Raw genomic sequence first — 20,254 nt, 5'->3', positions numbered from 1 at the left:
CCTAAATTATCTTTTGTTTTCCTAATTCCCAACTCAAACCACTTATTCTAAATCACACCACCCTCTCAGAATTTCAATTACCAGTATTAATTTCCTTACAACTAATCATTTGCCACCACCCACCCCATTCCTCAACTGATTGCTTCTATCCTTATTAAGTCCCATTTTCACTGACCTTTCTCTCATATTATGGTATCGATCCATCAGTGTCTTTAAACATCCACCATCCCTATTCTTAATGACTCATAGCCATTAAAAAGAATAATGTAGATCTACGTATACTGACTGGAAAGAAATCCACAATAAATAGAATATAGTCTTATATAGTGAGGACGGGCGTACTTGTATGTGCACAAAGTCTAGAACAGCAATATCCAAAAGAAATACAATACACATAACAAACATAATTTTAAATTTTCTAGTAACTGCATTTAAAAAGTAAAAGAAACAACTGAGAGTACCTTTAACAGTAACTTTCATTTAGCTCAATATATCCAGGTTATTATTTAGCATGTAATCAATATTAAAAACTGAGATATTTTATACTTTACTAAGTCCCTGAAATCCAGTGTCTAGTTTATGTTTATGGCACATCAAATCTAATTTCTCTGCCTCAATGAGTCCAGCTATCCCTCAAAAAACCCTCTCTTCTTTGTGACTCAATCCCTGAATGGTAATTCCTCACTCTCCACAGTTCTATGCTGTGCACCACATTTCGTCTAAAGGCTAAAGGAGACAAACACTCACTCATGTTTCATGATGTTCAGCTGTGGGACGGTCTGCTGTGGGGGGTTCTGCTGTGGGATGGTCTGATTTGGGACCACAAAGCTCATTCGTGCACAGATGTCCTTATAATCTTGATTCCTTCTCTCAAAGTCTTCTACGTGGGCGGCCAGGTGGGAATTGACAATGCAAAAGGTAGTGTTGTGGAATACAAATCTCACAGCTACCCCACCTTTGTTTCCCTGTTAGCAAGAGTAATTATTCAGTTAGTACAAAGATACAACTAGCAATTTAACTTCACAAGGACATAAATAATAATCAAGTTCACTTCCAAAGTAACTCACCATTTTCCCCATGATTCCAGTTCCAACTGTTTCTGCAGCAACATCACGGATATGATGCCAGTGATCCTTCCTGACAAATATCAGGAGCATCATCCCAACAAGGCGGACTAGTTGAACCTATGCATTCCAGGGAAATTAGAAAGGGGCTATGTCAATACCACTCTTTGCACATAGCTATCTTCCCACAACTAATTTTTCAACAAGACGACGACCATGCCCAAATCTGAATCCAAATCCACTAATTTCCCAGTGGACCCCAGATAAAGAGAAAACAAAGTTTCTCTAGGAAAGCTCGAATTTGGCACTGACCAATAAGAATTGAAAGTGTTCTGGGAAACAAGTACTTTAGCTCTAGATTCATTATTTTATCTGCTTTTTCACCTACCGGGAGGTGGCAGCATTAAAAGTTCAGATAATATAGATGAAGCCTCTATCCCAGCTTATTCAGTTTGTCTCTTCTTAGTTTCTGATTTCCAATTTTCTAAAAAAATTAAATGTATAAAATGCCTTTTTTTTTTTGGTTTGATAACCTGTGAACTAGAGGTAGATATATGTCTGAAATAGATATATTAGTCAGGGACCTATACGAGAGGTATTACATCTTCAAGAGTTTTATTATCTGTATCAACTTTCATAAGATGGAGATGAAAATTACTCAGATGACCCTTTTTAAAGGGAGCCCTACAATTAAACTAACTCCTCTGCTCGCCTCTACCATGTGCCTTCTAAACACCAACAAATTGCTAATGGCAATTCCACTCTTGACTCTCAACCAAGGTTAGAACTCATTTAAATTGCACAACACCTCTATTTTTGCTCTGATTCTATTTTTTTAAAGATTTATTTATTTATGCATATAAGAACTAGGGTATAGTCCAGAGGTTTGGGGGGGTAAGAGGATTCACCAGAGACAATGGGGAACAGAACAGGCAGACCGACTGAAATACACTGCTGAGGGGAGCAGTGGGCGAGACAGGAGAGGTCTGCTGTGCCACATGGGTAGCTCCTGGCCGGGGATCAACCTTGTGCTGCAGAGGCTGCAGATAGCTTCATAGGTTGTGTCTTAACCCCTTGCGCCACCAGTGATGCCCCTTTCTCTGCTTCTAAAACATACCCTGCGCACCCACCACATGCTTCAGACTGCTTTTCTATAAAGCATCCATTCTAACCATGTCAGTGAACAATTTCAATCTTAAACTCTTATTGCACAAATCAGGTATCTTATATATCATTATTTTGAGTTGGTATTATGAGAACAATGAAATTCCTTTTCTTTTCTCTTAAAAGCTACATAACCAATGAAAATACAGGATCCAAAGAAACCTTAGGGAAATTTTGTTCCAGGAAACAGGTATAAAGGATTAGTCTGTCTTATTCCAATATTATACATGGGAAGAATTCAATTGAAACAAATTCAACAAACAAATTCAATAGATAGCAGAGTAACTTCTAGTGAGTTCTATTTACTCATATACTGAAGAAGGTAATTAAATGAGACTTACTTTCTTATACTTGGCTTTGGAATGCAAACCTCTCTCCACAGCCATGTACCATTCTTGTTCCTTCACAGATTCAAAGTAGAAAAAAGCTTCTGTGCTCAAGTCCAGCTCTTGAAATCTGAGAAAATAAGAGGATGTGAGATCTGTAGATATCCCATAAGCTTCTTTGCCTATCTTCTGTTCTATTTTCTTTTCTTTTTTTTTTTAAAGATTTATTTATTTATACATAAAGGAATTGGGGTACAGGCCAGAGGTGTAGGGGGTGAGAGTATTCACCAGAGACAGAGCAGAGAACAGAACAGGCAGATCGACTGAAATCCACTGCTGAGGGGAGCAGTGGGCGAGACAGGAGAGGTCTGCTATGCCATGCGCCATGTGGGTCTCTCCCTGGCCAGGGATCGAACTTGTGCTGCAGTGGCAGCAGCCAGCCTCATAGGTTGCGTCCCAACCCTTTGCACCACCAGGGAGGCCCTCTTTTCTTTTCTTTTTTTTTAAATATTTATTTATTTATGCATACAAGAACTGGGATGTAAGCCAGAGGTACGGGGGGTGAGAGGATTCACCAGAGAGAGCGGGGAGCAGTACAGGCAGATCTACTGAAATATACTGCTGAGGGGAGAAGTGGGCGAGACAGGAGAGGTCTTCCGTGCCATGTGGATTAGTTCCCTGGCCAGCCAGGGATCAAACTTGTGCTGCAGTGGCTGCTGATCGCTTGATAGCGCTGTCTTTAACCCCTGCACCACCAGGGAGGCCCTTCCGTTCTATTTTCTAAGACATTAGATGATAAAAGGAATGGGCCAGAACTCTGTTGACCAAGGTAATCAATGAAGACAAAAAGCTCACCAAGTATATCCATATACTCCTCACCAAGTATATCCATAGCCTATGTAAAATGCAACAAAAAACCTCCAGAAAAGAAAGTGAGAGAGCCTTTATCATATAATCTAGTAATTGTCACCGTTAGAGTGGGCGTTAACTCTGTTTCCATGAAGAGTGTAGTTTTCTATGGATTTTGAGAAGACTAGATGCTTCCTTACACCATTTGAGGTAGCTGTTCCTTTCTGATCTCACAAATATGCCCCACAAGTTAACTCTCTCTATAGTTTATAGTAAGTTTTTACCACACCATAGTATTAACTTTTGCCAGAGCTAAAAAAAAAAAAAAAAAAGAGGGCAAAATGTCATATAAACTAACATCAAACATACAGCCAAAAGGAAATTTCAGAAGAGTTCTTTACCCAATGCAGTAGATATCAGGAGGATCTGGGTCACAGTTCAGCCAAGGTTCTAATCCACTATCAGGAGACTGGCCATTCACATTCCAAGTTCCAACAAAAAATCTGATATATAACACCAAAAAAAAAAAATGTTAAATATGAACCAATGGAAGTACTCTCATCACTTCTATGCAAGTTAACATAATTTCTCAAAATGTTTTCCATACACATAAGAAAAAACTCTTGCATATAGAACACAAAGAAAGTGGGTTTATTTTCTCTACCTTTTATTTTAGATGAACCTACAAAAGGGAATCAAAATTAAATCGCTCTACATTTCCTTCCAATTAAATTCTATCCAAACTGATATTTGGAAGGAGAGCTTGTGGATGGGAAGAGGAGTCTATAGGTGCATTTAACATGGAAAACTATTCCATAAGGAGCTGTAGTTGAATCTCATTTTCTGAAGGATTACAAGAACACTTGCGTAGGAAATTCTGTTAAGATAGATACAGTATTAAAGGGAAATGTAAAAGGGAGAACTCCTAACTGTCTTAACTGTTTACACACAAATATAAGCATCATGGGAAATATGAGGAGTTGGGGGTTTCAGCATAGGGATATAGTTATGATTAGATTAGAATATGTAAGGCATAATAGGGTAACAATGGGTCTGGAATCTTGGACTAGAAGGGCACATGCTGCTTACAAATAACAAAGAAAAGTGTTGCTTTGCACACTGGGGATATATGCCATGACACATCACATATACTTGATCCAGAAAAGAGAGTATCAACAAGTAAAGGTGAAATGAAAAATAATACGTGAGAAAGAATCCAAGACAGATCTCTCAATCAAAAGGATTGCGTGAAAATTTCTTTAAGTTAACTTACCACAGTAAGTTAAAAACTGGTGATAGTTCCTTTAATGTTCCAATATTGGAAGGAAAAATATTCACTGGGTCAGATAAACACACTTGTTAATGTTATATGGTAGGGGTCAATTCTCTAGTACATATGAGCTTGATCTGTTCACTAAGAGTAGATAGAAACATTAGTAGATGTGGTGTCATTAGCAGTGAGGAAATCTAAGGGAAAGGGTAGTATTTGCTATATTATATGCATTTGTGTTATTGATCATCAGAGACAGGTTTGAATTAGCTAACCTTCCCTTTTCATTATGCTATGATTCTCAGTTAAAGTAATACCTTACATATCAAAGGCCATTTTCTGCTATACCAACTAAATTTTAGCTCCAGTAAGTAGAAGTGAAACTAACTTGAAATTCTGAATGTTGACATATTCTTTCTCACGCTTTGCCAGGAAATGTTTGATGAGACCCTCCCGCTGGGCATTTTGTGCAAAGAGTTTCCGCATGGTGTTGGTCACTTTGGGCTGTTCCTTGTTAGGAGCTTCTTTTTCACGTGGAAGCCTAGCAAATGAGTGAGGAATTGAAAAGTGAAACTGCTTAAAATAGGAAAGTCTCCTACATGAGAAATATGTTTCAACATAGGACTTACATTCTATTCACAGAAGAGGGTGGGGGTGGGGGTTCCCGATGAATCCCCATAGGCTGACTTTGTGAATTTATTTTCTTATCCAAATTCATAGTTGAAAAATTATCCTCAAATCCAAGAAATCCTGGAGGACACAGAAACCAGAGTCAAAGTGTGTGTGGGAGAGATGACATTCAACTTAGCCAGGATAGATAGGGCTTTGTTTTGATAGGTGGTTTTGTTGTCTTAACTATTTGGCATTACCACACAGAAAAGTATCATACGCATCACAGGGACAACCTAAATCAGGGGATGAAGCAGTGGTGTGTTAACTGCAACAATAGCAAGCTACATTAATTTGGAATTTGAATACTAAGAGCTGACATTTATTGACTTAGCACAGTGTCTGGTTGGTAGTCAGGGATCATATTATTATCTGAGTTAACTGTTAACTGTCACAAAGACCATATGAGGTGGGTACTATTAAAAATCTTCCCATGTTACAGAAAAGGAAATGGGAGCTCACACTTCTGGAGCAATTTGATCAAGGTCATATTAGTAGTAAGGCACAGAACTAGGATTCCAACCCAGGCAGTCCAGCCCTGTAGTATGCAAAGTGTAGCACAGTCCAGCCCTGTAGTGTGCCAAGCCACTCAGCTGGCTCCTAAAAAACAGACCACAGACATGACCAGGAGTGGACCTGAGTCAATGGTCATGGACCCAATAAAACCACTGGAGATAAAACTCTGCAGAAGAAGGTGTCTGACAATGACAGCAATCCATGCTATCTTATCTGTCCAGATAAAATCCATTGATTCTACAATTATCTTGGAAACAGGAAAAAAATAATCTTTTCAGTACCTGATAAAACAGAAGGTTTGTCCTTAGTGTCTAATTTCTGGTACCAGCTGGATGAGTCCTTTTGTTCTGGAACAAGAAGTTGTGACTGAGCTGGAGAGATAAGGATCACGGTCAGAAACCAGGGAGCTCTTCTTTGAGTGGAATTTACCATAACCTACAGCCATTCACTTAGCACTCCTTAAATGCAGTGGCCAGAACTGTTCTTGAATATAAAGGAAGAACAATGAAAGGAAGAGACTCAGAAGATGAAGGCAGTGGTCGGGGGGCAGAAGCCAGTAAACTTCATGCCCCAACACTGAAGATTCTGGAAACTGGTTCAGTATCCTTAAAGCTGGAAAGACTTGTTCCCTAAGCAAATTGCTGGGTTCATTCTTGAAGGAAAAAACATCACATACCAAGACTGAGGGGTGAGGTACTTTGTGAATGTTCACAAAGCCAAATTTCAATCCCATTCAAATAGTAGAAAGAAAACGGCAGAGTCTTGATTTACCTTCCTGAGCAGCAAGGACTTCTGAGAGGAACTTCAAACAGCGTTCTTCATCTGGGATTTCAAAGCGGCGCTCTCTAGTCCAGTCTCCCTGAACCCGAATTTTACAGCCACCTAAAGAGAATCAAAATCCATTCACATATAGCTATGGGTTACAATGTTTTCTTGGGATATTTTCAACTTGTCTAGTTTTTTGTTTTTTTTTTTGGTGGGACCCTTGCCGGTGCCCGGGGATCGAACTGGTGCTGCAGAGGCTGCAGGCAGCCTCACAACCCAACGCTCAACCGCTGCGCCACCAGGGGAGGCCCACAACTTATCTAATTTAATAGGAGAAGGTTCAGATGACAAAGATTCCTGTGACAGCTCTAAAGAGGAAGCATGTCTACAAGTTGAAGGGTTTGGGTGCTGAGGTGGTGGAAGGGAACATGCAGAGAGGAGAATCTAAGGGGCTGATAAACTGTCACTGGGCAGCACACTATAGTGATATGATTCATGGTAATATCATACTAAGATTACATACATACAAAAATCCTGCGCTCCTGTATTCTGACATAGCTCTCAGATGTCAATGCAGGGACCTCAAATTCTAGCAAAAATTCAATTCCCCAGCCACCCTTCTCCTGTCCTCTACCTAGAAATTCCTACCATTCCAAATCCAGATCATATAGGAAGAATATCTGAAGCATAAAGTGAGAAAAGGAAATCAGATGGCTTGTTCCTTGGTACAGATTATACCTAGGCAATTGAATTTACAAACTAATTAAAACACAAAAGAATAATTGGTTTGAGTTATTCTGAAAAGAAGAATCCATATCTCACTGCCTCAAGTGAAAAATGCATATCTGAAAAAACCTACCAAAGCCATGTAATGACCTATGCTCAGGAGTGGTCTGGCTCAAGTATAGACAATTGGAAAACAGTATAGTTATTATAAAAGCAAATAGATCTAGGACTTCAGTTACTTATATGTGTGTGTGTAACTCAATGTCTTCTTTTCTCTGATGCCCTATAGTTATCATCTGTAACAATCATCTGGATACGGTGATCCAGGAAACCTATGTAGTTGTTCACATTTTAACTGATTTATTACATATATTGTTTTCTTATGCCCCTGGAAACCATAGCTCTTTGAGAACAAGGGGCAGACTGCACGCACAGGTTATCCAACAAATACTTTTGAAGGTCTTTGGGGTTTTCTGGGATTGAGGGGCTTCTCAGGACTTAGGACTTGCAAAGGTCATACTGGGATACCAGGCACTCTACCAGCCCCAATGATGTCAGACAAAAGGCACTAAATAACTGTCAAATTAGACTCTTGTACACTTGTCAATAACATAAAAATGTGAAAATGCAAGTTTCTTATGGCAGAAATCCACTTCTGAACCTCTGCATTTCCTAAGGTGGAGATGTAGTGATCAGAAAAGAGATATAAAGAGAAAAAAATGATAAAGAAGGCATGTAGTGGACCAGGGATAAGAAAATGAATAAGGGTGCCATTGTAAGGAAGAAGGAAAAAAGGGGGAAATGAATAGACTATCAATTAGGAGCAGCCTTGAAGAGACAGGAGCATCTCCTTCGGGGAACAAACAGTCCTCCCTTCCTCAGATAATTTATATTAAAAGTAATTTAACAACAAAAAAGGAACAGTTTCTATCTGATAGTACTTAGAACAAGAACACATATTCCCTCTCTCCCACAATCCTTGAAAGATATATTTTAGCAAATATCAAAAATAAACTGACCCAGGATGGAAGATTCCAGAAATTGCTTACAAAATAACACCATGATGTATGGCAAAAAGGCCTAATGCTCCCATGACCCAACTGACTACACTCTTCCCAACCCCCCTGGCCTCTCTGTGATCAGCAAGCACTCTTATAGCCTCAACTTCTCTGAATAGTTCTGGCACCTCTCATAGTTCTCAACTGTGGTGCAGTAGAATTAGCAGGCACTATTAGAAAATGCTGACACTTAGGTCCCAGGCCAGTCCAACAAAACAGAATCTCTGGGGGTAAAGTCCAGGCACTAGTAGTTTTTAAGCACTCCCCAGGTCATTCTAATGTGAATCCAGATTGAAAATTAGTCACCTGCGAACTGGCTGGTTCCTGACAGCAGCACTTCCCCACAGCCCTCTCAAGTGGAGCTGCTTCTGATCTCTCGCACACCCTGGGTAATTTAAGCCTGGTGTCCTTATCTGTCCTAATGCCAGACCATTCCTTCTCCTCCCTCGGAAAGCAGTCATTTCTCCTTTGAAGCTCATTCATTGGGTTGTGCCATTTTCTTCCCTTCCTTTTTCCATGAGATCATGTGCCATAATCCCAGAATCTTCTGAATCCAGGATTCACTACCCGACTCATAAGATTTTCTCTCCTTTCAAATTCCTGCGTTAATTTTGGGTCTCTTCAAATTAGCACAGAAAACCTAGTCAGCGCCTTCTTTTTTTTTTTTTAAGATTTATTTATTTATTTTATACAAGAACCAGGGTACAGGCCAGATGCGTGGGAGGGTGAGAAGATTCAACAGAGACAGAGTGGGGAGCAGAACAGGCAGATAACCGAAATACACTGTTGAGGGGAGCAGTGGGTGAGACAGGAGAGGTCTGCCGCGTCATGTGGGACCCTCGCTGGGTGGCCAGGATTGAACCGGTACTGCAGAGGCTGCGGACAACTTCACAGCTTCACAGCCCGGCGCTCATCGCCTGCGCCACCAGGGGAGGCCGGCCTTCTATTTCTTTATCCAATGACATTTGCCCTCCATCTGAGCCACTTTCTCCCTCAGTCTGTACTGGGACAACTCAGTTATACTACCTGGACCTTTTCATCATAGAAGCAGTACCAACTCATACAGCATTAATCAAACATCCCGCCCTGACTTGTTAGTCCCTCCAGCTTACTTGCTCATGTGGGAACCCCCAAGCCCAGTGACCCATTCACTTTCTCAGTATCCGTTCGCCCCCTCTTGCGTTCACTTTCCTTTTTATCAAACACATGCCACCATAATACTTGCAAAAGCCCAGCACCGCTTTACCTCTCTGTTTCTCTGTGGCACCTACCCAGTTAACTTCCAGCCCTTGAAAACCATCTACTTGCCTCTTCTGTATTGATACCTGTTTATACCACAGTGGTGATCTCTAACTTGCAGCAACATAATTTTAATTTGGTACTTTAAACATTTCTGTACTTTCAAAATTGTACGTAATAAAGTTATGTTACCTCTATCATGGGAAAACACATATTTACACTAAAATCAGGCCTGCTTGACAAATCCAGGGTCTCCCTCCTGCAACATTTTGTGTGCTCTAAAGGTTACACATGAAGTCCAAGGATCGCTATAAAATCTGGTTTCAGTGCAAATATTACAAAAGGAGCTAAGATAACAAAAGATTTTATTTAAGTGGTTACTTAACTATTTCTCCTCTACGGTTCAGTAACTTGAACTCTGGACAGAGCAACACATGGCTAGTTTCTGTGTAGAAGAGGCCAACAAAATGAATGCTATAAATTAGGTGTTTATAAGACAAAAGGCACAGCTCAGTTTAACTTTTTAAGCTTTAGATCAAATACCCATTTCCACCCCAAGAATGGGACAAATTTTAGTATCTTATTTCAATAGTAATGTCAGTCCCTACTGTACTTCCATTGCTCAGATTTGCTTTTCTAATACTGTTTCTGCCTTCTTCTTTCTGAGCCCAATGAGACATAGACATTGCTTGTTCTCTGAGATACCTGTAAGCAGAAGCCCAAAGCTTTGTTTACTCAGCCTTTGAGGATGAGTTCATGAGACTTCCAAAACCCATGACTTAAGAAAAGAATAATAAAACCCAAACCAGAAAAAGCCTACCTAAATTGTTCAATAAGAAGTAACAGGGCCAAGGACAGGCCCTGTGTCTAAACAAAATTATGTATAACCAAAAGCCCCAAGCTAAGGGCCAAATCCCACTTATCCAAGGACTCAACCAAGAGATTAGATTCATGTGGTCACATCCTCTTTTCCATAGCAACCACACAGCAGTCACAGCAGCAGTCAAATGCCCATTTTCTCCTCCTCATAACAAAGTGTAATTAGATGATAAACAAAGAACAGCTTGCACAGAAAGTCAATCATGATTTGCTTCAAACATTAAAACGAGAGAACAGAAACAGTGAAAAGTCCATGCTCTCCCTGATAAATGGATGCCTTGAGGGGGTAGGGCTTAAAAAAAAAAAAGATCAAAATTATGTTAAGGAAAAGAGTTATGTCTGCTACAAGCAAAGTATCCCTGGTATAAGGGGGAGTCTGTAGCAACCCAAAATAATAACAAGTAAAGGAAAACATTATGATTTAAGATACAAAAATATAAAATGGGTAAGGGGGGAAAAGCTCAAAACCTAACAATAGTTAAAAAACAAAACCAAACCCAAAACCCACTCATGAACCTAATGTACTTTAAGCATTTCCTGACCCTTCCTACAATGATCAGTTCCACAACAATGGTTTAGCTGACAGTAATAATACTGGGAGTTCAGAGAAATTCAGGATTAGAAAAACATCCTATTTTCAACTTTCTAAAGATTCTTGCCAGCCGCTTGTTTTTTCTTATGCTTACCCTAAATGTGTTAAGGAGGCAATGCTAATTTGTATTCCCAATGAATGTTAATTCTTCATTAAGACAATGGAGAATATAGGAGATGATGATAAAAGATGGACCAAAAAACAGTGTCTTAAATATAGTAAAAGTTTGCTGAATGAAAATTCATTCCATTCAGAAAGATACTCACTGTTTGAGGCTATATCAATCAAAAGAGTTTCTTCAGCTTCTGAAGGAAAAGGATAAAGAACAGAATCAGGGAAGAGAATACCATTCATTATATCCAAATAATTCTATGCCTAACTAAACAACTGCTTCTCAATCACCACCCCTAGGCCTTAGAACACATTTTTAAAAATCCTTTGCTTTTTTTAAAAAAGGATTTTACTGGCACTAGATTCTAAAGATCATGAACAATTCCATTAAGAGAAAACAAACTAAACAAGTAACTGAATGGAATGTCTCAAAGCAACTCAAGGAATGACAAATTAATAGTAGGGAGTATAACATGTTAATTCAAGTGAAGGTAAGTTTAATTCCCCTTTAACTATAACATACTGAATAAATACAATACAACTGTATCATCTAGATATAAAAAGCCAAGGGTGACCCTCAAGGACCAGAAGTGAATTACTTTAACTCAGATCTAAGTCTCAAATAATTCCCAGTGTACATTACCTCTGCCCCTGCCCTGAACAGGAACAGGATATACCTGAAGTTTTTGCATTCAGTCTACAATTAGTATTGGTGGGTCTGAGGCCTACCATAGCTAAAGAATAAGTGTAATACAGGGCAAAGCACAGTGCCCAAGTTCAGAGTTCTCTTCTCTCAACAGCTCTCCAGGACTTCCTTACCGCTAGTGTCTAGACCCAATCAATTTCTTCCTTTCCAATTTCCTTGGATTTGGTCAACAGGACCTGCCAGACCTTCCTGATTAGTTGAATTCTGGGTAGTAACTCTGGGATTAGCCTGAATCTACTTTGGCTAGACAGAGAAATCTCACAAGCCTGGATTGTATATTTGACTCCATTATTCAGGTATGTAGAAACAACTGGTAAGGAATTAAATTGTCTAAGATTAGGAAACAGTTTCAACACTATTACTAGCATGCAGAGGCAAAGGAAAATAGGCCATCAGGACCTGGGTGCTATATATTCACCATTTTTCTTCAGAAACTTTAATTATTTAAGATTGAACATTTTTAGATGTTTCAAAACAGATGCACAGGTCAGGAAACAGAAAGGATGTACAAACTCGAGGAGGCAGCTGTTCCTTTCATTACGGGAACTCCTGCGTATGCACACGTGTATTTTCCCAGATTCCAATTTAACAACCTGTTATTTCTTATAAAAATAATAAAGCAAAAAATGGGAGAAGAGCCTCTAGTAGTAGTACAAAAAGATACAGAAGTTGATAAGACACTAATCCAAAGTCATGCTTTTTGGGTTTTTCTCCTCCTTCAAGGGCTGCTTATGTAACAAAGGTTCACCACGAAAAGTGAAGTGACCGAAGCAGCTTAGCCTGCATGCAGGTGACTTGCTTGGGTCTTTCTCACATAGGGCAGACTAAATAGTTAGGACTTCATTCTTCTGTATAAGGTAGATACTATTCATTGTGGGTATTTTTAGTTCTTTAGACGTACTGCTTTAAAAGTCATCCCCCCTTATTATTTCCACTTACAGAAATAAATCCTAAGGAAATAAGAGGTGCAGAGAGATTTATAGAGATGTTTATTGCATTGCTATTTATACTAAAGAAAAATAACCCAAGCGGCCAATATAGGGAAAAATTACATTATTGCCTATTTGTAAAATGCAACAATACACAGCCATGAAAAAGCACTTGAAATATAATGGTATGTGGGACAGACAAAAAACTGTACATGACAGAATGAGTGCCAACACGCTAAAAGTTGCATGTGTAGAATAAAGGAAAATATTAGGTGTTAATCTCTGCAGGATGGAGCTTATTTTTTAAAACATACTTTTCTGTTCTTTTGTAACCCAAAAAGTTCAACATAGATTAATAAAAAACCCATACAAGGTAGAATTGAAGTTTTCCAAGAAGCCATAGTTGATAAGGAATGCTTCTGTCTGATTAAGTCAATGGAAACATAATGCACTTGTTCTCTAGTAATTAATCAATTTCCTTTCTAGAGCAATGTGAGATGATAGAAGCAACACCTCCTACACAAGCCTCCCAATTTTTGACTCTCATTGTAGCAGATGAAACAACAGATTTTCTGTTCTCAGTCTCCAAATTTGAGGGCAGGAAGCCAAATAATTCCTCCTGGAGTCAATTTTCTCATGATTCACCAATGTCAAGGTTTGAGAATCAGCACAATTGAGTGTAAGGTATTACAATCTGGCAAGGCATGTTGCCCAATATTTTCATTTTAAATACTGTGAAGAGAAAGGGCTGAATGTGAGTAAATCCAAGCGGACTTGATACTTTACAATGAATAGTGTATCAGTTAAGTCCAAGAATGTCATTTAAATGCACATATAGGGCCTCCCCGGTGGCGCAGCGGTTGAGCGCTGGGTTGCGAAGCTGCCCGCAGCCTCTGCAGTGCCGGTTCGATCCCCGGCTGCTCCCCGGCCACCGGAGGAGGGTCCCACATGGCGTGCAGACCTCTCCTGCCGCCCGCTGCTCCCCTCAGCAGTGTACTTCCGTTCTTCTGCCTGCTCTGCTCCCCGCTCTGGCTCTGGTGAATTCTCTCACCCTTCCGTGCTTCTGACTGTACCCAGTGCTTGTATAAATAAATAAATAAATGAATGCACATATAGGTCTATCAGAATGAAAGACTACCTGTATAGCCAGCATAGCACATATACCTGTAACTCCAGCCAGGAAAGCAGGTGGGGGGGGGGGAGTATATACACACATACACACATGCTTCATATATATATATACACACACACACACACACACACACACACTTAGACACAGCATTTATCTTCGCAGTGATAAATTAGTAAGGTTATCTTTTGATTCAAAGAATAATACATTTCATGTGTAGTGACAAATTTAATTATACATGGAATTACACAACATAATAATGACCAAAGAAAAACATTATAAACCAGTTCAGCGATTAAAGCTAGTACCTTGAACGCATCTAAAGTGGCTATTTATAGGAATGATATCTTGAACATGCTGTTCTTTCTCGTGCAACTGGATTATTAACCTAGGAAACAGAAGAATGCATCAACGAATAGCTATTGAAAAACTCAACATTTAGCAACAAAGTACAATGCTATGTTGTCACACAAATCTAGTCTGTATTGATTAGATTTGCTGTATCTAGGTCTAGGTCTCTCGATCTGAGCATCATGACTGCTAGATATTGCTCTAGGTCTACAGCATAGCAGTGGTGATCAGTATCTGAATACTGCACTGTTCTATGCTATAAAGAACATGTAACAGTCTATGACCTAAAAACACTTTACATTCTTAACTGTGTGAATTGCAGATACATGCTCAGAGTATCTATACCAGAGTAAACTAATAGCTAGGTATGAAGTCCGTGAAAGTAGGGACTATGCTTTCTTTTCCCCCAGCATATCACTGCTATGATTTAGCACAGTGCCTGGCACATAGCAGTGACTCGTTTGTAGACTAAACAAATTAGAGAATTCTTAAATTGGTTTTCTGCTTATAGTCCAATAGCGTTTACCAAAAGAATCGATCTAGGGCCTCCCCTGTTGGCACAGCGGTTGAGCGCTGGGTTGCGAGGCTGCCCGCAGCCTCTGCAGCGCCAGTTTGATCCCCAGCCACTGGCGAGGGTGCCACAAAAAAAAAAAAATCGAGCTATCTCTTTAAACAAGTGTACAGATTCATGGATGAATAAGAGGTGCCCACCCAGTAAGATTGGTCAAAATAACTCCAGTGGCCAACAAGGTAGCAGATATTGCAACAATTCCTCATGTTTTTATTTAGCTTTTCAACTTCATGTTAGTATGTCTATGTAAACACGATTGAATTTGGCTCCTCCATAAAAAATTAAGACTCCTAAATCCCTAAGTACTCCTGCAATATTTTTATGTACTACTTATCCAGTGGCCCGGAATCAAGCTGAAACTTACTGGTAAAGGCCCCATTCTTAATGTTTCACTAGCTTCCCTCTCTTCTGGTTCTTTTTGCCAGAAACACACTTCTTTTTTTTTTGCTGAGACACAGTTCAAGTATCTTCTGTGTGAAGCTACCAGCTAAACCTGTTATCCAAATGGCCTCATTCTCCTTGCTTGTCCCTCTAATAGAGCAGGTATACGCTCCACTTATATACTTCATCAGATTTATTCAGCTGGCCCTTGAACAACGCAGGGCTTAAGGAGAACGACTCCCTTGCAGTTGCAAAAATTCGGTGATCATATAGTCAGCTCTCCATATATACCACAGGTTCCACATTCTCAGCTTCAACCAACAGACAGGCGAGGTTGCTCGAATACATGAATGCAGAATGTTGGGATTGAAAAAAAAAAAATTCGGTCGGGTATTAATTGACCTTCCTCCCACTTCAAACCTGGTTGTGCGAGGGTCAACCGTATTTATGTGCTTCACTGAAATGAGCTCTTTGAAAATGAGGCCTCTATCATAGTTTTGTTTCCTACTAGATGCTCTACAAATATGGGTTGAATAAATGAACTGGCTAAATAAAATCTATAAACACAGATGAACTTTTAAATACAACTATTCAACAGCTGGTTAAAATGCCATTGTTTTGAAGCATTTGATTTCTATTTTTTTGTCTTTGGGGAGCTTGTTGTTTTAGCTTTTTTAATCCCCCCTGCCCCCCAATGTGATAACTTTGCAATAGACTAAGTATTAACACTTTCTGTGCTGATCTTACCTGTCTAATTTGCATGGGTTTGTATTTTAAGGTGACAAGAATATGGAGCGAATCTGCAAAGTTCCTGAGTACAGCTAAAACTAGATAAAAGGCTGACAAAGCAAGGGTGAAGGAGGAAAAGCTGACTTGGAGCAAAATGGACATAAACCAATATAATCTCAAAGCCATATAAGACTAGAAATGGTGTGGAACATCAGCCGTAAAGTTTCAAGTGGACTGTACTGTTAAAAACCATCACAAAACAAATATAAACTGGGAATTTAAGTCATTCCACAAATATTTATTGAATATCTACTATGTGTTACTCAGTAAGTTGTAGCAAGAAAATAGGGCTAAGAATAAGCGTAAAATTCTACCTAAATGTAACCAGTCATTTCAGAACTGAAAGATGACAAATAATAGGTATAGGACCAAACAACAGAAATCAAAATTTGAGTTGTTCAACAGCAATGACAAATTGTGAATGCAGACTCAGCATTATCCCTAGGAAATACTTTGATTTTTCAAGGTTCAAGATGAAACCAGCATAATCTGTTATCCCTGGAAAAAAAATAATCTTAGTATTTGATCCCACTTCAAAAACGTCATTTTTAATTGTAATTTAGGTCTTTCAAGGAAATGCCTCCTATGGCAGATAACAGGGATTACAAAAGTAAAGATTAACTAGGTTTCAAATTCTAGGATTAAAAGGCCAAAAGTAAAAATGTTCTGGACACCTAAGTAAGAGAATGCACTCAAAAGACAAGATTTTGAGGATTATCAATGGTATTACAGTATTAGTTGTCTTTAATAAATGATGTCAGAAAAGCATCTTAGAGAATGTAATTCTGAGGTGCACCTGGGTTCAAATCTCAGCTATAATACTGCCTAACTGTGAACAATTGACAACCTCTCTGTGCAATTTCTGTATCTAGAAAGGGGGATCATGATGATATTACTATTTTATAGTAACTCTCACATGAGGGGTAAATGAAATAATTCATGAGAAGTGCTTGGAACAAGACCTGGACATAATGAAGTCACTAAGTGTGACTAAGCTGTTCATATAAGTGATGGCTTATACAGAATCAGGACACAAGAATCTGACTTCTCTGTGGGGTGAACAGTCAGGAGAGCTATCATTGCATGTTGAAAAGTTCTTCTACACTGATGTATTATTTGGTTCCCCTATATTCCTGCTATAAGTGAAACCATCCGTTATTTTTCTTTTTCCTTCTGGCTTATTTCACTGAGCATAATTCCATCTAGTTCCATCTATGTTGCTGCAAATGGCATGAGTTTATATTTTTTGATTGCTGACACAACAATGCAAAAACGGACAATTATAAATCAGACATCCTGCAGGGGAGGAGACGGGAGAGGGATCAGCAGGAGGGAGGGAGAAGCACAGGGGATTGAGGTGATGGTGCACAGGTGCATTGGTGAAGGAAACTCTACGGGGACTACACCTGAGGGGGTGGGGGGAAGCAAATATTGCTTAAAAATGAACAATGATGTAAAAATATAAATAAATAAGTTCTTCTAATACAAGAGCCCAGATACAATCAGGCCTTTCTCTCAAAGCCAACTGTTCACTTCTTTATTACCTGAACAGAGTTCTAAGTTCACCTAACCAAGGGAGTGTGCTCATTTTTATTTAATCATAATTTTGTTTTTATAGAAGAAACCAAGGCACTGATTTACCCAAGGGTCACATCTCTCCACCCCATCCCAGCCTTATAAGGCAGTGGCAGTGGTAGTCCACTTTTCATTATTTTTTCTGTGGAAATTATTTTTCAAACTGGTGTTGCAGGATTTGATCAAATTTGGGTAAAATAACATGAATCACCCATAGGGACAGAACTGGCCAAGTAGGTTCTAGTCAAGGGCTACTTTATAAAACTATGTGATGTCCATTTAGAGTGGCACGAAGAACCTTAGACAAGGTTCCGCATAAATTAAACAGCCTAGACACAGAATCAGTTGAACAATCTAAATGAAGAGACTGGGAAAATTGTTTTTAGGTAGAATTCACGGTTGGGAGAGAGCAGGACTGAAGTGATCAACACCTTTTAAACTCTGATGTCAAGAAACCAGAGAACCAAAAGGAGGTGGCCTGGGCACACATGATAGAGGCCTAAGATATGTAATGGTTGCCATGGATACTCTGAGGCGGTTTTAGTGGCAAGAGAGTGCGATCAGCAGGTACAGTGATAGCTTATCAAAAACAATCTTTTGATCAATCACCCAACAGCATTTAATGAGGTCTCTGCAGGGTGGAATGGAAGGTAACAGGAACTGGTAAATTGCCAAATGTCTTTTATATTTCTAGATATTTCATTACTTTTTGTGTCAAGTCAATAAGTGAGGCAGTTACTGGCCTACACCAAACCATTACTTAATTAACGAATATGCCTTCAAGCAAGTGGAATAAAGGGGTGGGGAGACTGGAGGAACCAGTTGAATGGGGTTAAGAAAAGGCACTTTGGTAAGGTTAACAAAGAGGTGTTGCTGTCGCACTTTTACTTTTTGTAAACCACTTTTACATTTATTATTCTCCCAGTCACAACTCCAAAGGCCATAAGGTAAGGCAATTAATGTTTTTATTTAACTGATGAGGACACTAAGTCCCAGAAAGCTTTATTGACTTGCCCGATGGTTACACAATTCTTGTCAGTTGCAGGGGCAGGAACTAAGAACCCAGGCTTCCTGCTTCCCCACCCATTCAGTCCTTCCACTCAGCGACACTGCAGGCGCAAGCTTAGGGCTTGGAAGTTGGGGCAAAGCCCTGTGGCTAGAGAGCACTCGCACTTCGCACCTGGCCCTGAACCTGTTGCCCTCGCAGCCTCGCTGGGAGGAGAGTGGGTGCTCGTCGCGGTTTGGGGTTGGGAGGTAACGGTAGGCTCCCCTCCAGTGTGGGAATCAGGTGGTTACTTACTCATATAGCCCGTTCCTTTGGGCTAAGGTCAGGGTGCAGGGCTCCCGGTTAGGACCCTTCATCTCCATACCCTCCATAGTATGCGGGCGCAAGTCAAGGGTCTCCTTCAGAAGCGCGGCCAGCCAGGCGTGGGGCAGGCTGGCTGGAGGGGGTCGCCCACCCCTCTCCCTGCAGTCCTCCCGGGGGCCGGGGGCATCACCTTCTGCGCCAGGTCCCCTCCCCCGCTCAGCTCGGCCTCCAGGGCTGGCCGCCCTCCCCGCTCCCCCGCCGCCGCGTTCCGCAGTTCCCCCGACCCGCACCCCCAGCTCTGCGCTGCCCCCCTCCCCCTTTTCTCAGGCGGATACTGCCAGGGGCTGGGCTCCGACCGGGAGCGGCGGCTCCATCCGGGCGGCCTCCGGGCTCGGCGGGGCTGTGGACTGCGGGTGGATCCGACGACACGGCCTCCCGCGTCCCACCGCCCACCCACCAGCCTTGGCGGCGAGTCGTTCGCGAAACGGCCCCGCGCCAGGCGCCGGGAGCCGGGAGCCGGGAGCCGAGCCTGACCCGAGAGAGAGCGGCGCCTCGCGCCCCCACCAGTTTTCCAGGCCGCCGCAGATTCCGCCCCCTGCGGCCAACCTGCCGAAGTGCAAGTAGGGACCCGACGGGCTGGAAGCGCCTCTACCACGTCCAGCCAAGAATATGCTTTAGATACTGCCTGTGACACCAGAATTGTTCTGCGGGCTTTGAAGGTTGCCACAGAAACAAAACATAGTCCTGGCGGAACTCAAAAGTGTTGAGTCAGTAGGACCCACATCGTCCTGTCCAAGAATACTTCTTACAGCTATTACGCGCCGCACCGTGCTGGGTAGCCCACCTCTCAGATGTTCTCCCTTCTCCCTTCTTTCTTCCACCCCCTAACTCCCACGTCTCAGACCTTTGATCCCCTTTTCGTCCCCTCAAGGTCACCTCTAAACAGTAACGACCAAATGTAGATCGCTGACCCGGGCCCCTTATCTAATATGCCCCATTGTCAACACAAGACTGAATGACAAAACAAACTCGCTCATTTCACACGGCCACTAGGACTTGAAAGTTCTCAACAAACCTTGTGAATATTTTCTTTGGAATCACTTTTAGATTCCTTGCTTTCTCCCCATTTGCACTGTCATCAATTTATTGTAAGTACTTGTGTTCTCTCCTTTAATCATTTTTTTCACTGATGATAATATTCTTCCCAGAGTAATGTTTTCATTGTGGTATTCATTGTCTCAAGAATCTATAGGGGACTAACTATCCACACTATATCTATATCTATA

The 20,254-nt window shown here is 40.8% G+C and overlaps 1 protein-coding gene across 4 annotated transcripts in view; it reads right to left on the bottom strand.

Annotated features, from left to right (window-relative positions):
- OCRL (OCRL inositol polyphosphate-5-phosphatase) overlaps positions 1 to 19,342 on the bottom strand; it is a gene marked incomplete at both ends in the record, with an annotated part of 42,347 nt that extends 23,005 nt beyond the window's left edge. For 2 of the 4 annotated variants that reach the window (XM_084258494.1, XM_084258496.1), the window contains 12 exons: positions 748 to 965; positions 1,068 to 1,184; positions 2,570 to 2,684; positions 3,805 to 3,906; positions 5,062 to 5,214; positions 5,303 to 5,423; positions 6,140 to 6,229; positions 6,630 to 6,740; positions 11,384 to 11,422; positions 14,301 to 14,380; positions 18,960 to 19,039; positions 19,304 to 19,342. In XM_084258494.1, the coding sequence (XP_084114620.1) occupies positions 748 to 965; positions 1,068 to 1,184; positions 2,570 to 2,684; positions 3,805 to 3,906; positions 5,062 to 5,214; positions 5,303 to 5,423; positions 6,140 to 6,229; positions 6,630 to 6,740; positions 11,384 to 11,422; positions 14,301 to 14,380; positions 18,960 to 19,039; positions 19,304 to 19,342 (1,265 nt within the window). Of the gene's footprint in view, positions 1 to 747; positions 966 to 1,067; positions 1,185 to 2,569; positions 2,685 to 3,804; positions 3,907 to 5,061; positions 5,215 to 5,302; positions 5,424 to 6,139; positions 6,230 to 6,629; positions 6,741 to 11,383; positions 11,423 to 14,300; positions 14,381 to 18,959; positions 19,043 to 19,303 lie in introns of all 4 variants that reach the window. The other 2 variants (XM_084258493.1, XM_084258495.1) reach the window with 2 other exon arrangements.
- Between the last annotated feature and the right edge of the window lie 912 nt (positions 19,343 to 20,254).

The sequence above is a fragment of the Talpa europaea genome (assembly GCF_964194135.1).
Source record: "Talpa europaea genome assembly, chromosome: X".
Lineage (NCBI taxonomy): Eukaryota > Metazoa > Chordata > Mammalia > Eulipotyphla > Talpidae > Talpa > Talpa europaea.
The sequence above is the reverse complement of the archived record's forward strand: the minus strand, read 5'-3'. Positions and strand labels throughout refer to the sequence as shown.